The sequence below is a fragment of the Myiozetetes cayanensis genome, unplaced genomic scaffold, assembly GCF_022539395.1.
Source record: "Myiozetetes cayanensis isolate MyiCay16 unplaced genomic scaffold, myiCay2020 scf4, whole genome shotgun sequence".
NCBI classification, from domain to species: Eukaryota; Metazoa; Chordata; class Aves; order Passeriformes; family Tyrannidae; genus Myiozetetes; species Myiozetetes cayanensis.
The window spans coordinates 63176729-63194376 of record NW_026087631.1 but is presented as its reverse complement, the minus strand read 5'-3'; the positions used below and the strand labels follow the sequence as shown (position 1 = coordinate 63194376).

General features: G+C 55.9%; 3 protein-coding genes across 4 annotated transcripts; 2 read left to right on the top strand and 1 right to left on the bottom strand.

Annotated features, from left to right (window-relative positions):
- Nucleotides 1-1245: 1245 nt before the first annotated feature.
- Nucleotides 1246-3314, top strand: LOC126647545 (avidin-like). The gene is made up of 4 exons (XM_050329845.1): nt 1246-1317; nt 2178-2391; nt 2805-2925; nt 3215-3314. The coding sequence occupies exons 1-4, from the start codon at nt 1246-1248 to the stop codon at nt 3312-3314; spliced, it is 507 nt and encodes a 168-aa protein (XP_050185802.1).
- A 1960-nt stretch (nt 3315-5274) lies between these two features.
- LOC126647385 (avidin-like) lies at nt 5275-6776 on the top strand. The gene is made up of 4 exons (XM_050329586.1): nt 5275-5346; nt 5842-6052; nt 6156-6288; nt 6743-6776. The coding sequence occupies exons 1-4, from the start codon at nt 5275-5277 to the stop codon at nt 6774-6776; spliced, it is 450 nt and encodes a 149-aa protein (XP_050185543.1).
- A 3076-nt stretch (nt 6777-9852) lies between these two features.
- CREB3 (cAMP responsive element binding protein 3) lies at nt 9853-17385 on the bottom strand. 2 transcript variants are annotated; one of them, XM_050329872.1, is made up of 11 exons: nt 17254-17385; nt 16050-16503; nt 15209-15346; nt 14874-15126; nt 14549-14661; nt 14254-14346; nt 13594-13700; nt 12182-12250; nt 11942-12026; nt 11726-11807; nt 9853-11297 (listed from the first exon to the last, which is right to left on the bottom strand). In XM_050329872.1, exons 3-11 carry the CDS (start codon nt 15344-15346, stop codon nt 10957-10959), a joined length of 1281 nt encoding a protein of 426 aa, XP_050185829.1. In that variant the 5' UTR covers nt 16050-16503; nt 17254-17385; the 3' UTR covers nt 9853-10956. The 2 variants fall into 2 exon arrangements, with proteins under 2 accessions (XP_050185829.1, XP_050185828.1); XM_050329871.1 differs by lacking the exon at nt 17254-17385 and adding an exon at nt 17074-17188.
- Between the last annotated feature and the right edge of the window lie 263 nt (nt 17386-17648).

The window sequence follows — 17648 nt, the reverse complement described above, 5'->3', positions numbered from 1 at the left end:
GCTGACAGGCAGAGGATGACTGGAAAGCCAGTGGGTGGGTGACAGAGCACTTCCCTGTCACTGCTCTGTGCTGGGGCTGCACCCATGGGTGCTGCATGGAGCCCACAGGAGAGCACAAGCCCTGAAGGTGGATACTGGGAGCCAGCTGGGCAGCAAGAAAGGGAGAGTGGTGCCAGGACCCCATGGAATTTTGGAAAAAGTTCCTGGGATGGGACCTGAAGGCAGCTCTGTAATTTTTTAATTAAAATCAAAGCGCAATTTGAATATAGGTATTGCCAGATCCTGCTCCCTGCGGAGGAAGAGAGCAGCCTTCCTCTGCCTGTACTGAACAGGGGCCACAGAGGTCTATCCTGACCTGGATGCAGCCCAACGCCAATTCTGTCTTCCCCTGCGACACATTCACCTGGTTGGAGCGACATCTTAGAGGATGTGTCTGTGCTGTGTCCCCGTGCAAAGGCCAGGCAGTTTGAGCACCCCTGGCCACCTGCACATCCCCAGCACAGTCTCATACCATTAGGGACCCCTTGGGAGGGCTCAGACAGGGCCCTGCCCAGCCTCAGACCACCATGGATGTGGCATCACCTTCCACGGTGTCTACAGAGCCACCATGCACAGGGCATCCCCTCCCACAGGGACAAGCAAATTTTAACATCTACGTGTCTTTCAGAAAAGTCTTTCTGCACTTAGAAGAGGGATTAATTCAACAGTTCCTCCTGCAGTCATAGTCACAGTTCCCAGACTCAGGGAAAGCCCAGCACGGCCAGGAGGAAAAACAGCTTAGAAAGAGCAGCAGACATTTATAATGCAGGAGGGTATGGTCACAGGGATGTGTCCCTGTGGGCAGACACACATCCTTCAGTGCAGCCGCACGGAGCTGGTCAGACTGTGCTTGCTGCAGCCCCGTGTTGGGGTGGCAGCACGGGGTCAGTGGCAGTGGGACAGAGTCAGGCTGTGCCTTCTCCCAGGACTCCCAACACCAAGCAAGGAACGGGTTGGCAGACCCTCCTGGGGAGTGGATATGTAAATCATCCCTCTGTCCTCGCCTCTCTGAGCAGCCGTGCTCATCCCCAGGTCACGCAGACCTCCTCCCCTCTCTCCTCGCCTGGCCTGGGCACGCTGACATCAGGCCACTCGACCCGCGGCTGCCAGCCCGCTGCCGCCAGGGATCCGGTTACAGCCCTATAAAGGGATTGGGATGCAGGGCGCCGGAGGAAGCCGTGCCAGGCACTTCGCAGCCCTGCAAGGATGGAGAGGGGTACTTTCATCCTGGTCCTCACCCTGGTCGTGGCAGCGCATGTTGCCCCCGCGGAGAGGAAGGTACGGACGGGGGTGACAACGGGAGCGTGGCAGACGTGGCTGTGGGATGCAGCCTGGGCAGCCAGAGGTTCTCTCTTGAGTGCCAGGTTAGGCTTGGACAGGCAGGACAGCTTTGCAAGCACCTAGTCCAGGAAGTGAGCAGGGTATCTCTGGGTCACCTCCCCACCTGGTATCACCTTCAGGAAGCTTTACTCCCAGAGGGCATTCCCTCCCCTTCCCATGGGATCTGGGTCTGGGGTACCATACAGGGAGCACCCTCTGTCATGGGATACATATCTAGGGTACCATGCACAGGACAACCCCTCCCATAGGATATTTGTCCTGGGGCACCATGCATGGGGCACCCTGTCCCATGGGCTGTGTGTCCAGGGCACTATGCATGGAGCATCCTCTCATGGAATATGTGTCTAGGATACCACGTGTGGGATATCCCCTCCCATAGGATATGTGCCTTGGGAAGCATGCATGGGGCACCCCTTCCACAGGGTCTGTGCCCAGGGGTACAGTGCACAGGGAATTGCTTCCCACAGGGTCTGTGTCTGGGTGTACTGTGCCCCGGGCACCCCTGCCTCGGGGTCTGTGCCCAGGGGTACAGCACACAGGGCAGTCCCTCTCACGGGGTCTGTGTGAGTATACAGTGCTTGCCAGCAGGCTGGGACATACTGGCCTTGCTCCACCACTCACTCAACATTCAGAAGCCCCCTGGGGGAGCATTTCCCCAAACTGGGGTCAGGGAGAGCCATGCCCTGCAGCTGCAACCGCAGCAGGGCTTGTGGCTGCAGCTTTGGGGCAGCAGAAGGGATGGGGTCCCCCTGTGTGCCGTGTGTGGGGACTGAGAGGGTGTGGCTCTATCACTTCAGTGCCGGCTCAGCGGGCTGTGGAGGAACGAGCAGGACTCACTCATGGAGATTTCAGCATTGAGGGAGAACGGGGACTTCCAGGGAAAATACCTCACACGGGTCACCCTCTCTGGTGGCTGCGCCCACATCTCCCCCCTGAAGGGCATCCAGCAGCAGCCTGGCGAGGGGGGCTGGCCCACCTTCGCCTTCACAGTGCGCTGGGACAAGTTCTCCAGTAAGTGCTGGGACACTTGGGGATGGTACGGCGGTATCACTCAGAGCCACGTGGGCAGCCAGCAGGAATTCCCTTTTGCAGGAATTCTGCTGGGTGATGTTTTGGTGTAGGTAAGCAGTGTGGGGCTAAGGGGCAATGCTGAGTTCGTACGGGGCAGCCCCTCCTCTCCCATCATTTTTGTCCCCAGCCAGGCGCCTCGGGGTGCCCACAGTGGGTTCAGATCCCATTAGGTGACACAGATCTTGCCTTGTCTGAGGGAGTCACTGGGGAAGGGCAGGACTCCCCCCCCCGCCCAGCGTGGGTTGGGTGGAGATGTGGCATTGGAGGGGGAACACAGCTGCCTCTGGGAGGATAGTGGGGAAGGGGAAGCAGCTGGTTTCCCCACAGATCTCCCAACAAGTGCTTCCTCCCAGATGCCACCACCGCCTTCGCGGGGCAGTGCTTTGTGGATTCAGGTGGAAAGGAAACACTGACCACCATGTGGCTGCTGCGTGAAGCTGTCGGGTCCCTTAAGGAGGACTGGAAAGCCACGAGGTAGTGTGGGGACATGGGGGGCAGCAGTCCCACAGAGGGGCCCTCTCCAGGACCCTTGAGGATGAGCAGCCCTCTTAGCGAGGGGAGAACCCCTGGGGGCTCCAGTGTGGGCTGGCAGCAGGGATGCCATTGTGTCCTGCCAAAGGGCTTGCCCTGCCCGGGGACACCTGGCAGCTGCTTGAGGAAAGCTGGGGGGCATTTAGGGACACCCCATCACCTGTCAGCACTGGCAGCTCTGAGTGGGCAGAGTCATTGGGTCATCCCACAGGGAACTCTCAACTTCTCACAGGGTGGGCAGAAATGTCTTCACACGAAAACGCACCACAAAAGGAAAGATCCTGCCGAGCTTGTCCCCATCCTGTGAGGATGTGTCTTTACCAGCCTCATGATGGGATGATCTGGCTGCAGCCTGGCCCCCCAACAAGGCAAGCAAAACCTGCCTCTCAGATGAAAATAAAACTTAAAAACCATCTGGTGTTGTTGCCTCTTTTATAAATCTGCCCTTGCTACCCCTCCTGTCCCCATGGATACCCCTGATGAGGTGAGGGCTTACCATTGCCCTTCCCCAGGGACACTTGCATCTCTCCCTAATCCCACTCATCCACCTCCCTGGGCTCATTTCCCACCTTATCTTAACCCATACTTCCACCCTAAGTCATCACTCCTTGCCTGCTTGATGGTGGCAGAGCTGGCAGCAGCATCCTGAATCCAGCTCATTTCCATGCACTGCCTCATATCCATCTCCACCAGACCCTTTCCAGTACTTCTGTGCTCTGTAGGGTTGGGTGATACAGACATCATTATCAGTGGAGGTGAGATAGTGGTTCAGTGCTTCCTTTGTGCTGTAGGGCACCCCATGTAAAATGTGCACAAATAAAGTCCCCATCCCATTTCATTCCTTACCATCCCCCTGCGTTACACCCAGGGATTTTACCCTTCTCTGCCACTGCATTTCAGCAAGTCTGCTCTATTTGCCTCTGTGGACACTTGTCAAACTTAGTCAGCTCCTTTCCACACAAAGTTTTTGGCAGATCCATGGGTGAAGATGAAACCTCTTACAGAAGTGTTACAAAAATATTCCAGCCCTGGGGTTGACAGCAGTATTCCTTTGAGCCTGGCTCAGCCCCAGAGAGGCCAGAGCACATGCCATGACGTGGAGGGGTGCCTGCCACTTCCCTGGCACCCCTAACAGGGCAGCTTGTCCCTGCCAAACAGTGCAGAAAGGGAGGGGCTGGTGTCAGGCCAAAGGAGTAGAGTGTGGCATCCGGGGCAAGAGCAAAAGAACACCTGAGGTGGGAGGATTTCTCCAGCCCCTGTGATAAGCCCATGAGCATGGGACAGAAAAAGGCAACAAGGAGGAGGGATGTGTTAGGAGAGAGATGTTTTCCCATCCCTCTGGACGAGAGGGAGATGTGCTGAGCAGCAGCAGCAGGGTGCCAGGGTGTGCCAGGGCTCGTGGTGGGCACTGACAGATGCCATCCCCGTCCCCAGTGTGCACACTGCAGCCCTGCTGCTATCCAGTGCTCAAAATACGGCTCTCCTGGAAACAGCACATGTTGATGCAGCTGAATCCCACCTGAATTTTCCATTGCCCACAGCCCCATGACTGCTCCAAGCATCACAGAGAGGAAAGACACAGCTCAGGAATACAGGGACGGTGCAAGCTGCAGTTTTTTGTCCAAGGCCCTTTAGAGCAGCAAATACAGGGAAGAGGTGTGAATACAATGCTGCTTATCATACTGTGTGCATTTAGCAAACACACTTGATGTGAGATACCTCAGTATCTCACTGTGGTTACTTCTTCCTCTACTCCCAGTAAAGTAAAAGTAAAAGCAAAAGCATCCTACTCAGCAGCTGACATACACAGTATACTAGGGAAGGGTTATTGCTGCTAGAGCAGAAGTCAAGGTGAGTCTTCCCTCCTGTCAGCACTGCAGCTGCTGCAGCTGGCCCCTACCAGGCACCACCTGGGTGACACCCTGCTCAGGAAGTGGCACCAGCGAAGCAGGAAGGGGGTGAATGTTTGAACAGGTTATAATCTGCATCCTGCATGCACAGGAGGCGGATTCCCGTGGAAGGTATTGGTGTTTTCCAAGCTGCTGTAAGTGCCTCATAAAACGCCTGTGCACCCTCCCCTCTGCAAACCGTGCTCATCCCTGCATTCCTCCAGCACTGACCAGGTCATGCAGACCTCCTCACCTCCCTGCCTGTCCCGGGCACCCTGACATCAGGCCACTCACCCTGCGGCTGCCAGCCTGGTGCTGGTGGGGCTCCGGTTACAACCCTATAAAGGGGGCCAGGCTGCAGGGCTGGGGGGAGCTGTGCCAGGCTCTCAGCAGCCGTGTGGCCATGGAGAGCAGTGCCTTTGCCCTGATCCTCACCCTGGCCCTGGCAGCACCTCTTGCCCCTGCGGAGAGGAAGGTATGGGGATGGATGATGGTGGGACAGAGTGCTGGCACACTGCTAGACCCCCCAGATGCTGCTGGGGCTGCAGAGCTCAAGAGAGAGCCAGGGTTGGGCTGCTGGAGCTGGTGGAACCAGCACTATCCAACCCTGAGGGAAGCTGCGGTGAGGTTGGGAGAGAAGGATTGCTCCAAAATGATGCCCCTCACTGTGGGAATCATCCAGAAACAGGCAAACAGAACCGTGCCCTAGAGAATTCCTGTTTTCCCATCAGGCATGCATGGAAAGCAGTGCACCTGCTGATTTAGCATGAGGGGGACCTGCAGCACCTGGCTGAAGGCAGTCAGTGCTAAGGCGTGGCACTCTCACTGAGATGGCCATGCCAGTGGCACATTGGGTCTGTGGCACATCACCCAGTGCTGCAGGCATCCCTGGGAAGATCCAGGGTGGTGGGCTGAGAGCAGGATGCCCCCTGCCTGCCCAGGCACCCCAAGCCTCACGCTGTGCTTGCAGTGCCTCCTCTCCGGGTCATGGCGGAGCGACACCGGCTGTCGGATGGTCGTGTCCACCCTCGGCGAGGACGGCAGATTCTCCGGTTCCTACCTGCCAGGACCTGCCACTGGTGACTCTGAAATCCTCCCCGTGCCACTGCAGGGGTCCCAGCAAGATGCAGGGCTAGTCCCACAGCCCACCTTCTCCTTCACTGTGCACTGGCAGCTCCAAGGTAGGCGGGAAGGGGGCCATCGTGCTGCAGCAGGGATGCCAGCAGGACAGAGCAGTGGCCTTGTGTCTCACTGCCTGACTCATGCAACTTCAAAACCTTCCAGATTCAGAGGCAGCCCAGACAACCGTCTTCCTGGGCCAGTGTTATGTAGGCACCAACGGGGAGGAGATCCTGCATGTCCTGTGGCTTTGGCGAGAGGCAACCGACAGCCCCACTGAGGACTGGAAAGCCACCCGGTGAGTGCTGGATCCCAGCCACTGCTGTGCTAAGCTCTCCTGCACCCCAGGCTGGAGAAGGGAGAAATACCCTGTCATGAAGCATGACAGGACTGGGAGGGTTAAATGGGTTTGTCATTTAACCCCTGATGCTGAGCAGGGGTTAAGGAGTGTCCCTGTAGCATGGTCAGCCCCTCATGTCAGATCTGCCTCAGGGTGGGTGACCCCAGGATAGGGTCTGGCCACAGCAGGTCTCCCTCATCGAAAAGGTCTCCTTCAATTCTCAACAGCAGGAGAGGAGGAAAAGGTGCCAGCACCTGGTGCAGCCTTGGCTACAGGCTGTTGGAGCCCGGAGTACCTCACTCAACAAGCACCCTGTGGTCAACACAACCCTCCCCTTGGGTTTTCCCTCTATACCATCCTCAGCAGAGGTAACCCCATCTGGGTGAGAACAGTGATTTGGTGTTTTCTGCAGGGTTGGCGCCAGCATCTTCACAAGGATAAAATAACTGCAAGCGGGGAAATCCAGGAGGATCAGTACTGCAAGGAGTCAGTTGTTCTCACAGGCAGGTTCTGCTCGCACTGACGTGCTGCACTTGAGCAGCTCTCAGCCCACAGGTTCACGCTTTCTCAGGCAACTTCAAAATAAAGATGCAAAATAATGGGTTTCCGTGGGAATGCAGGGCTTGGCTCTGTTTTCTGCCTTGCCTCAAACCTCTGGGGTTTGTCTCGCCCCACAGCCACTCCCCCTCCCCTTCGTGCCGCACATCTGAGGGCAGCAGGGTCCCTGGGGATGGGGGCTGTCCCATGTCCCCTCCCTGCCGCTGTGCACCAGTACCGTGCCTGCAAACCTGCTGCTGTGCTGTGGGTAACACGCTCCTCGGGGTCGCTCCCCGGTGTCCCCAGCGATGGGGAACAAACCGGGCTGTGACCAGGCAGCAGGATAAGGCGCAGCCTCGGTGTGCTGCCTTGGCCCGCACGTCCCAGGGCTGCAGGGCAGGCTCCAGGCAGAGCCTTCCCCGTGTGAGCAGAGCAGAGCAGAGCAGAGCAGAGCAGAGCAGAGCAGAGCAGAGCAGAGCAGAGGAAGTTTCTCGGGTGCCCGAACGCACGGGTCGGTTGCAAAGGATTTTTGCAGAGCCGGCAGCCTCCCGTCCCCAGCGCCGGCGGATGCGCAGCGCTGGGCGGCTGCCAGCTGCCCTCCCATTCCGGGGCTGGGGAAAGCTCCCAAACGCCCTGTCCCACGAGACCCCTCAGCACGGCTGTGTCCTCTGAGCAATGCACAGGTGGGGGTCTCCAGCCAAGCCCCTGATGTCCAAGCACAACCAGGGAAAGAGAGGGGAAGCGTGCATCTGGCGCTGGCTGGAGTCTTTTGGGTTTCACAGCCCTCTACTTTCTGCCTCAGACACCTTGAAAAATGTTCCCAGCAGAACTCCCTGGTGATGCTGGGGCCTGGGGGTCCAGCAGGCTCAGGGCTGAGGTGCCCAGCTGTGGGAGCTGGAGGGGGGTGATGGCTCCCTTGATGTATTTCCATCTGCTTTTCAAGCCAGTTTTCATATTTCTGCTAGTTTTTCTGTTTCCACCAATATCCAGCAGCTGGTGCTAGTGGATAAAAATAGGATTGATGCTGACACAGGGTTTAGATTTCCCGTGAAAAGAAGGGTATGTCTTATTTCTGCTACTGACTGAAATTCCCACCTCTGTGAGAAACCCTGATTCATTTAAAATAGGGGAGAAACCTGCCTCCTTTAAAGCCACGATCAGGAAGTGTTTTGTATTGCCTATACAGCCCAGGCCTTCCCTGGCAATAGAAGGCAAATTTCATTTAATATTTTCACAGTTTTCAGTACATCACTACCATGGAAATGAGGTGGCATGACCAACACTTGAGGAGTCACCAAGCAAAAAAGAGTCATTTGGCAACACCCATATGGGACTTGCCAAGGGCCGAGCAGAATATTTTGCTCTGAAGGGCTCATGTTTCCAGCACATGTCAGTGTGCTCTCACAATGCAGGCACAGACACCTGCCAGGACATGAGTGAGATATAGGCTGACCTTGGGCATAACAGAGGGAACACAGCAGGGTAGGTAAGCAGGGACCATGACACTGATCTAAGGCAGAGTTAGTGTGTGTCCTATGCTCTAATCCCCGCAGCCTGCAAGGAAAAAAGATGGAGGATCTGCAGCAAGGTGAAGAAGGACGTGGTAGGAATACCAGGTGCCTCCTGCTCCTCTACCTGATGTACAAAGGTCCTTGGATGAAGAGCTCATTATGGGCACTTTTATCATTGCTGCCATTTAACCCAAGGCATGAGGACTGGGCTGGGCTTCCTTCCTCTCACCAGCTCAGGGCTGCTCACTGTGGGACCAGCACAAGAACACAGAAAGCAAAGAAACATAGCAGACCTCAGTCACTGTGGGCTGAGACCATGGAGCAGCCATGCCTAAAACTCCCAGCTCCTGGCTCCCTGGCCCCTCTCCCAGAGCTCTCTCTCTTCCTGATACTTGGTCAAGCAAGCCAGACTGATGCAGAGCTGTACTGATCCCATCACTCCCAAGCAAACACCAGCTCCAGAGGCTGCTCCCTACCTTGCTGGCAACAGCACCACGTATTACTTCCGATGACTCATTCGATATCAATTAGTGCTGGGCCAGAGACCATGTGACGCCAGTGGCATTACTCACCCTGGCCTTGAACTGCAAAGAGTGAAACTAAAGTGAATATGGGGTCCTAAACCTTCCTGATGCCATGCACAGCTGCTGGGAATAAAAGGGTCAGTGGTTTCCTGAAGATGCTTGAGATACCTAGGCAGGGTACTGAACTGTGACACGACACTGTTGAAACCCTGCGCTGCCTGTCCTGAGACAGACCCCTGGGAGAGTATCTCTTCCCCAGGCAGATACAAAATGTTCCGTTTAATATCTCGTTTGCCAACATGAACGTTCTCTGCTTCCCAGGGGTGTGCAAACATGGAGTTTCATTCACCCATAGCCTTGGGGGCTCCTATGCCCCCAACTCCCACACTGGGCTCCACAGCCTGACCTCGGGGTCTCCTAGTGCCTTCCATGGACCCAGCGATCCCAACCAGACCCAGGACCCAGCCCGGATTTAGCAACCCCACAGCAGGCAGGGCCTTCCCAGTGGCCCCAGGCGGCTGAGGGGACAGGGCTGTTGCAGCACCCTGGCTCTGCTCCACTTCCTGCGATTGTGCAGCTCCCCGTTACGAAAGCAGCGGTGGGGGCTGACACCAGCACCGGCTCCCCGCGCTTCCTTACCGGGGACGCTGCTGCTTCCGCGGCGCTGCGGGCTCTGCTGTGCACTGTGGGCACGGGGTGTTCACCACTTCTCTCCAAAAGAGTGTTTTTGCACCCTTGAAGGGGGTGAGAGCAGAGCAACAGCCCTGCAAACCTGTGCCGTGCCTCAACAAGCGCCTCTGCACAGCCACGCGAAGGGAATGCAGGCTGTGACAGTGATCACTCCTGCCTCCCTTGGGTTCCTCCCACAAGGCCCCCAGCCCCAGCTGCAGTCCTCAGCCTTCACCCAGCAGTCCAGCACCTCACCAAAACAAGCACAGAGGACACAGTCATACACCATTAGTATTTATTTAGACTTTATTAACAAGGAAGGTATTATTATTATTATGACCCAGTTGAAGATGTACCTACTTATTGCAAGGGGAACCTGACTAGACGACCTTTACCGGTCCCCTCCAGCCCAAACCATTCTACATGACTCTATGAAATGTCCTGAAGTTGGATGAGGAGACTGATCTACAGATACCACTAAGCTTCACTTCAGGAAAGACGCTGTTCACCAGCTCAAAGTGTTTCTGCTCAGCCGTGGGGAGCAACAGGAACCAGTTCACTGCATCACCAGCCAGCACAGCAAGGCTTAGGCACACGAGGACATGGCTTTGAAACCATATTGTGGCCAGGAAAGCCTGCAGAAGAGCAAGCATCTCTGCTGCTCTCCATCCATGCTGCCTCAGCAGTCTGGCTCAAGGTATGCTGGCCCCCTGAGGCCCAGAAGCCTGCAGCAGATGAAAGGCTCAGCCCTTACGGTCGGCAAACAGCACACATGGCTCAGGAAGGACTCCACATTACCTTCTCTAGCCAGGCTGGGAGCTGTGACCATGGCTCAAAAGCTAGCAGGAACAGGCGACACACTGGGTCTGTCGCAGAGGCAGGCAGGACCACTCCCTGTGAGGGCACTGAAGGTCAACTCACGACCTCACTACTTAGAAATTAGGCAACACTGCAGGATTAAGGGGAAGGGACATGGGACAGATGCATGCAGCCACCACACAGAGTAAAGAAGCACCTGTTCATCTCCACCTGGGCAGGAAGAAGCAGGGCAGTGGCCTCCACCATGAACTGCATCCAGTCAGACCAAGCACAGGTGCCTCAGGCCTGACCACCTTCACCCTCACACCACAGCCCATCCCCACAAGCCACCAGATGCACTCCAGGCTGCAAGTCACATCAGCAGCCATAGTAAAATTTCCAGAATTTCCTGTCCTGTCTCAGATGGACTCCTGCTATGGTGTCAGAACGATTTCTCCCTGGTAAACCCTCCGAGGTACTGCCAATTTGGAGAGTATTCAGAAGAAACTGCTTGGACAGATGATGTTAATGCAGCTCTGTCCCTGCCCCGTGGGGTGCCCAGCATCACCCCAAGGAAGCAGCAGTGGTCACATCTCGTTGGCATGGTGCTGCTGGATGAGAACTCTGTCAGGGTGTTCCACCCACTCCTGACCCTTGGCTTTCCATGGCATCAGCACCGCTGCCGGCAAGGAGTCGCTCCGGGGCGTTCCCAGCTCGGAGCCTGTTGGTGCCGGGGGGTCAGAGGATGAGTTGCTGTTGAAAGGTATGGGATCGGGGTCAAGTGGACTCTGCCCCTCTTCCCATGACTGATTGAGATTGCCCAACAGTGAGGAGTCCCCAGGCTCTAGGCTGAAGCCCTCCAGTTCAGCATCCTGCTGCACATCGGGTGCTCCCTGGTTCGGGAACTCGCGGATTTGCCGTGACAGCACTGTAAGAGAGGTAGAGCCAGCTCTGTCATTTCCAGCCTCCAAGCCTCCAGCTCCAAGCACAGAGGCACCACAGGAGCGAGGACAAACTGTTCAACTAGGGCTTCCTCCTCCCAGGGGAGGCAGGGAGAGGATGCTGCACAGCTGCCAGGCACAAGCACAGCTTGTGCTCCAAGAGGGACCAGATCTCTCCAGTCCTTGCACCGCCCCTGGCCCAGGGCCCTACTCCCAGGCAGCCCTCTGCAACAAGGCTGAGATAAGAGTCCACAGCTTGGGCGAGACAGCAAAGCCAAACCTAGTGGCCGCCCCAGGCAAGGGGCTGCTGAGTTGGAGGTGCCTCAGAGTTCAGGCCGTCTCTGAGGAAGGTGCTGTGATCTGCAGGGCAGTGCCACACCTGAACCCACACCTCAGCCCCCATCTGGGCACTCACCTTTGGGTTCTAGCTGTGGCTCTACGCTCCCAGGTGAGCGGATACTGGGGGAGAGAACGAGGCAGAAGGACAGGAAGACGATCTGGAAACAGGAAGATCAGCACAGATCTCAGCAAAGAGGTATAGGCATCACTGGTTGCAATAAACACTTCTCTCCCAAACTTGTAAGGACATCAGAATCCCCCCTCCACAGACACTGGGGCTGAAACCACTTACCATTGTGCAGGTTTTTCTTCTGGTGGTTTTTGGGGCGGATCGTCTCACCATGGCCTGCAGCTTCCGCAACTGCCTGAGCAGTGACCTGCAGGAGAGCAGGCAATGCAGGTTAGCACAGCAGCTGAACCAAGAGCTGCAGGGTTCCCTCTTCCCTTTGCAGCCAGGGACAGGTCACAGCCCTGAGCAGACAAACGGCCTTCCCCACCACATCTCCTGCCACATCCAGCAAGAAGAACTCACATGTTCTGCTCCTGCAGCTGCTGCACCTTCTTCTCCAGTTCATGGTTTTGAGCTGTACAGGCGGCCACCCTTTCCAGGAAGGACGAACAGCATGGGGGTAAAACAGAGAGGTTTTGTTAGTTAACAGCAGGGACTTCACCAGAGGGACTTCTCCTCAGGTAATCAGCTACCACCTCTGGGTGGCTGGGGCAGACAACACTGGTCCTCATACCACCTGCAGCAAAGCCCAGAGAGAGACATCTCATATCAGATTTGAGGGGAGGTGAAGCCCTGGCCATTTGTGCAGAAAAGCACCAGACTAAACCCTAAGGATGCTGTCCCCTAGCAACACACCAGCCCTGTAGATCTGCAACATCAGGCTGTACTGCAAACTAGCCTGACCCGGAAAACACAGGGGATCTGGCAGGTCAGCCACCTGGTTTGAACAAAGCAAGCTCTGGGCCATATCCAAACCTAAGAGAGCCAGGCAGGCTATGTCCTGAAGTTCTGAACACTCTGCAGAGAGCTGCTGCCCCACAGGGTCAGCCTCACTTTCTGCCCAGGGTGGCAATAGCCCAGCAGCAGAACAGCACAGTAGCTTGTGATAGGCACTGCCTGCTCCTGGCCCTGGCAATGTGGTCAGCACAACTAAGGCCATGTACAAGGGGAGCAGCCTTTCTCTGACCTAGCAGGTCATGTATTCGTTCCCATCCCATTGTTATCAGGCCTTGAAGGTCCTGTGCACCAAGTACCAAACCAAATAGATTTCTTCTTTTCCTCTCTGCCAGCCTCAAGGTTCTTGGGCACTAGGCCTGTTACTCCCTTTCCCTTACTAGCCTTGAAGATCTCAAGGCACCCAGCCAGCCCTGTCACAGAGCAGAAAAGCACAACAGCACAGAGTGCACTGTCCACAAAATCAAGCAATTTCAAGTTCTAAGGGGGAACTTGGACTGGAGCTGCTGCTGGACAGTGAGACCCAGGACCCCTCTGGGCAGGGACACGTCCACCACAGCCTGTTTCCTCCCAGGACTGAGGGAGTTACTCATACTCTTTTGTATAATTTTTGAGTCTATGTTATGATCATTATACAGACACAGAAAACCACGTACTAAGATCTGACCCGATCTGCAGAAGGTGCAGGTGATCAGAAAAGCTGCATCAGGATGTAGGTGACTAGAAACTGTAAGATAAGTTATATGATAAGTCCTGTGTTACACTGCCTATAGATTGACTACGTTGATTCTGCTTGAAGAAAACCTGTGCCATTCTAAATCACAAACTCTGTGCTATCCTAAACAAAACATGGTAAGAAAACAGATTTCAAAAAGAATGTAATTGAAACCATGATTTAGTGCCATCATCATTCTGCCAAGGATCCCTAAAAGAACCTATGTATCCCCTCAGTATTGAATGACACTGTTGTGTGCCCATACTTGTTTTCCAGGCCATCCACATAGATCTTCCTCCGGCGACGACTATCCTGAGCTGACTGCTTGTTCCGGATCTTACGGCGCACTTTCCTCAGAATTCGCTCCTCAGCCTGCAAAAGGGTAATTTCTTGTTAAGAGCAACCCCAGGGTACAGGCAATCCCACTCACCCAAACCCCACACACAACTCAGGGCCCAGCCCGAGTGCTTTGTGTCTTCTGTCCCTCCCACACTGTGGAATGAACTGCAAGGCAAACTCTGGCCTGCTGATGTGGCCAGCAGCTTCCAAGGTGTAGCAAAAGCGAGGCAGACCAAAGGGAAATGAAAAACATGTGTCTCACAAGCCACTAGTCAGCAAAAAAACAGGGTTGGAGCTATCTGTGGCATATCTGCCTCCTGCAAGCAGTCATGAGTGTGGAGACTCACATCAGCCAGGTCTCATTGGTCTTTTATCCACCTGACTAGGAAAGCAGAAGTTGCTGTGCACATGGACACACCCTGACTCGAAAGGATGACAAGGACACCAAACCCTGATGGCACATTACCATGAACACAGCACTTGGACACCACTATTCTCATCAAGGCACTGCCCTGTGTTCTCAAATCCCTGCACTAGCTGACATACTCAAGTGGTCCAAGTCTGTTTGGCTCTAGCAAGGACTCACTTTGGTCAGTGGCAGACACGTTGGTAACGTAACACCTTCTTTCTCCAGAAGCTGCTTTTCCTCCTCCGTCAGGACCAGCTCTGGGAAATCAGACTAGAAAACAGAAAAAATACACATGCTGAGAATGCAAAGTTCAGGGCAGGGAGGGGATGCAGTAACCACACAGAATCGGGATCATCTCTCCCAAAGCAGCATCGTGCTTTCCCTCAGAGATATCCCTCACAGGAGCCAAGCCACAAGAGGAGGGATGTGAGCAAAAGCAGCAGCAGGGGTCCACAGGCACGGCAGTCAGTACCTGCACAATGGTTCCAGGCACAAGCTGGGATTCAGAATCCACATCAACAGCAATGGGGAAACTGGAGCTCTGTTCCAGTGCCTTGCTTGGGCCTTCCAAACCCACCCATGTCCCTGGGGAAGGAAAGGAGAGTCAGGCACTTGGACTTAGTGAGGCAGTACCTGATTAACCACTTTGAGTAGCACAAAACCACAATTTTACAGCAGTAGAAAGCCCCTGAACTTGGCTCTCTCCATCACTGCCTGGTACCCACCCAAAAATCCCTCTGTGTGGGACTGGTTTTTATCTGTATTCAAGACAAAAAGAGACTACACACATCACTCACCCAGCTCAATAGTAACATCTCCTTCTGCCATGTCAGACCTCACGCTTTCCAGCACAGGCCAGTGGAGGGAATAGTTGTGATCAACCAGCACAATGTCTCTGCTGGCAAAACTGCTGCCAGGGCAAGGGGACAGATGCTGATCCTCAGAAATGCTGCTGTCACTGCTGGCAGGCAAATAATCGAGCATGCCTGGTTCATCTTCTAAGGGGCTCAGCAGTGAGCTGATGAAGTCATCCACCTCCTTGTCCAGGAGCTGCAGAGGAACAGCTTTTACTCAGCAGGGATACAAACCTCCTGAATCTCAACCCAGCAGCAATTTCTCCCAGACAACTCACCTCAGGTGTTGGCAGGACCCAGTCTTCCATCAAACCATTCTGCTCCTCTGGGATTTCAGGGCAGGGAGCATCATCCTTCAGAAGAAAGTCAAGCAGATCCACGTCTGCCAAGGCATCCAGTCCCTCTGGGCATGACATCTGAGCAGGACACTCGATGTGAGCAGAGGTACAAGGGGAGACACCAGCACTGCTTCGATATGTCCCTCAGACCCTACAGAAAAAGTCTCCCCATGCTGTCAGCAGCTGTCAGGGCCCTGCAGTGATGACCAGTCCCCAAGTACTTCCTCAGCAAGGCTCTTATGGCAGTACTGGTGGTCCCTACATGCCAGTTTCCCCACTGGGCTGCTGGGACCAAGCCACAGGAGCCAGAACACAAAAGCCAGCACACAAAAAGCTGCAGGAAGGAGATGAAAAGCAAAACAGCCCCAAACTTTCTGGCATGGAAAGCATGCAAGATTCTGCTAATCCACAGGACCCCAAAAGTGCCAAACCCCCACTGTGCTGCCAACAGGGACAGCCTCCTGTCACAGGAAAATTATTAAGAGGGGTTAACTGTTGAGGGGTTAACTAAAAGGATTTTGCTAATAATTAGATGATAATCAAATTCTAAATAATCAGTGACTGAAGAGAAATTAAACAGTAATCAGATGGTAATGAAGCGATCATTGAAGGGCAATTAGTGAGTGATGTAACAATAACCTGAATGATGATTTAGTAATTCAGACAGCTGTCAAACACTCCACTACTTAACGCGCTTGTAATAATCAAGCTACAGTTGGATATATATAAAACATCACTAACACACAATGCACTTTTAGGCTGAAAGTAAAATGCTCCTTACCTTGCTGAAGAGATCAGACACCGGTAAAGGGTCTCTCAGCCCTGAGGAGTAATCTGGAGAGGTGTCCCTGCTCACAGGGAGATCACCAGCAGAGCTCAGGGGGCTCAGGGAGCCACAGGAGCTGACAGGACAGAGCGATGGACTTGAAGTCAAACCCTGCCTCGGTGTCTGTGCATGTGTGGGGCTGCAGCAGCTTTAGCTCTGTCTGGTCCCAGCTCAGGCTGCTGCTGTTATCTCTGGATCAGACATGGCCCAGGTACCTCGGTCCCTGAGAAGATGCGGCCCGGCATGGCTGTCACAGAGGGCATGGCTGGGCCAGGATCAGCTGGGCTGGGATCAGCCCGGCCGGCTCGCCTGAGCCAAAGCTCCACTCATGCCATCGGAGCGTGGGCATCCATTGCGTGACTCCATTAGCATTGCTGAGCCTTCACATCCAGCTGTCAGGCGTCACAGTCTGAAAAGCAAAGAGCAAAACCAGAAAAAAAATATAATACCGCCAAAAACACCTGGAACCCCACCCAAAACCAGAAAGCCAGGGCAGTCCCCAGCCACAGGGCTGCTGCGATAGCTGCCTGGGAGCAGGGCTGCCAGCAGAAAAGTGGAGTAGCAAAAGGAAGGGGAGCTGGGCAGAGCCAGGGATGACAATGCCAGGGCCCACGGCTTCCAAAGGCTCGGAGTTTCTCCGCAGAAGGCGTGCACCAGGCAGGCAGCACGGGCAGGACAACAAGGGGAGACAGAAGCAGGTTGCATCAGAAGGGAGGCTGAGCGGAGCGTAGATGCCTATCCCCTTTCCAGGAGACCCATCCCAGGGAAGCCAAGACAGCTTCTCACAGCCCCGGTGGTGGGGCGAGACCCCCGACCCCGGGAGCCCCGATCCGCTATCCCACAGCTCCCTTCAGCCCCAGAATCCCTGACCCCCGGAGCCCAAACCCCTGAGCCCCGGACCCTGGAACCCCTGACCATCAGACTAGACCCCAGATCCCCGCATACCACATCCCCCGATCTGGGACCACGGGCCCCTGACCTCCAGATCCCGGACTTCCTGACCATCCCCCGGAGCCGTGACCCCCAGACCGCCGCGCCCCCGGTCCCTTTCCCGCAGAGCTCCCGGCCTCGCCGTCTGCCGGTGCCGATCCCGATTGCGATCCCGATGGCGATCTCAACCCCCCCGCCCCTCACCCCGCCGCCGCCGCTTCCAACGCACCGGTGGTGACGTCACCCCCATCCCGGCGGGAAGCGCGCGTGCGCCGGCGCCGTCCAGCCGCTCCAACGTCGCGCGCGCCCATTGGCCGCGTGGGGATAGGGATGGGGATGGGAAGGGGAGCGCGTGGGCGGCGCGCGTGCGGCGGGAGCGCGGGGCGGGTGTGGCCGGGGGCGGCGGTCAGGGCCCGGGGCGGGCGGGTGCGCCCTGGGGGTGTCCCCGCACCCTCCGGGTGCGGTGTGAGCAGCGGTGCGAGCTAGTGGGTGGAGCACAGCCCTGGGGGGCGCGGGCGCGGAGCCGTGCCGGAGCCCCGGGGCGATCCGCGCGGTTCCCGAGCGGCGCCGGCCACGGGAGCGGGATGCGGGAGCGGGGTGCGGGAGCGCGGCCCCCGGGGCTCG

Bases quoted from the DNA above. Each gene is read 5' to 3' on its own strand.
- LOC126647545 (XM_050329845.1), top strand. From the start codon at position 1,246: ATGGAGAGGGGTACTTTCATCCTGGTCCTCACCCTGGTCGTGGCAGCG. The intron at 1,318-2,177 runs GTACGGACGGGG...CTATCACTTCAG, and splicing joins TTGCCCCCGCGGAGAGGAAG to TGCCGGCTCAGCGGGCTGTG. The intron at 2,392-2,804 runs GTAAGTGCTGGG...GCTTCCTCCCAG, and splicing joins GCGCTGGGACAAGTTCTCCA to ATGCCACCACCGCCTTCGCG.
- LOC126647385 (XM_050329586.1), top strand. From the start codon at position 5,275: ATGGAGAGCAGTGCCTTTGCCCTGATCCTCACCCTGGCCCTGGCAGCA. The intron at 6,053-6,155 runs GTAGGCGGGAAG...AAAACCTTCCAG, and splicing joins TGTGCACTGGCAGCTCCAAG to ATTCAGAGGCAGCCCAGACA. The intron at 6,289-6,742 runs GTGAGTGCTGGA...TGTTTTCTGCAG, and splicing joins GAGGACTGGAAAGCCACCCG to GGTTGGCGCCAGCATCTTCA.
- CREB3 (XM_050329872.1), bottom strand. From the start codon at position 15,346: ATGTCATGCCCAGAGGGACTGGATGCCTTGGCAGACGTGGATCTGCTT. The intron at 13,701-14,253 runs GTGAGTCCTTGC...ACCCTTTTGCAG, and splicing joins CGTGTCTGCCACTGACCAAA to GCTGAGGAGCGAATTCTGAG. The intron at 12,027-12,181 runs GTGAGTTCTTCT...GCTCTCCTGCAG, and splicing joins CAGCTGCAGGAGCAGAACAT to GTCACTGCTCAGGCAGTTGC.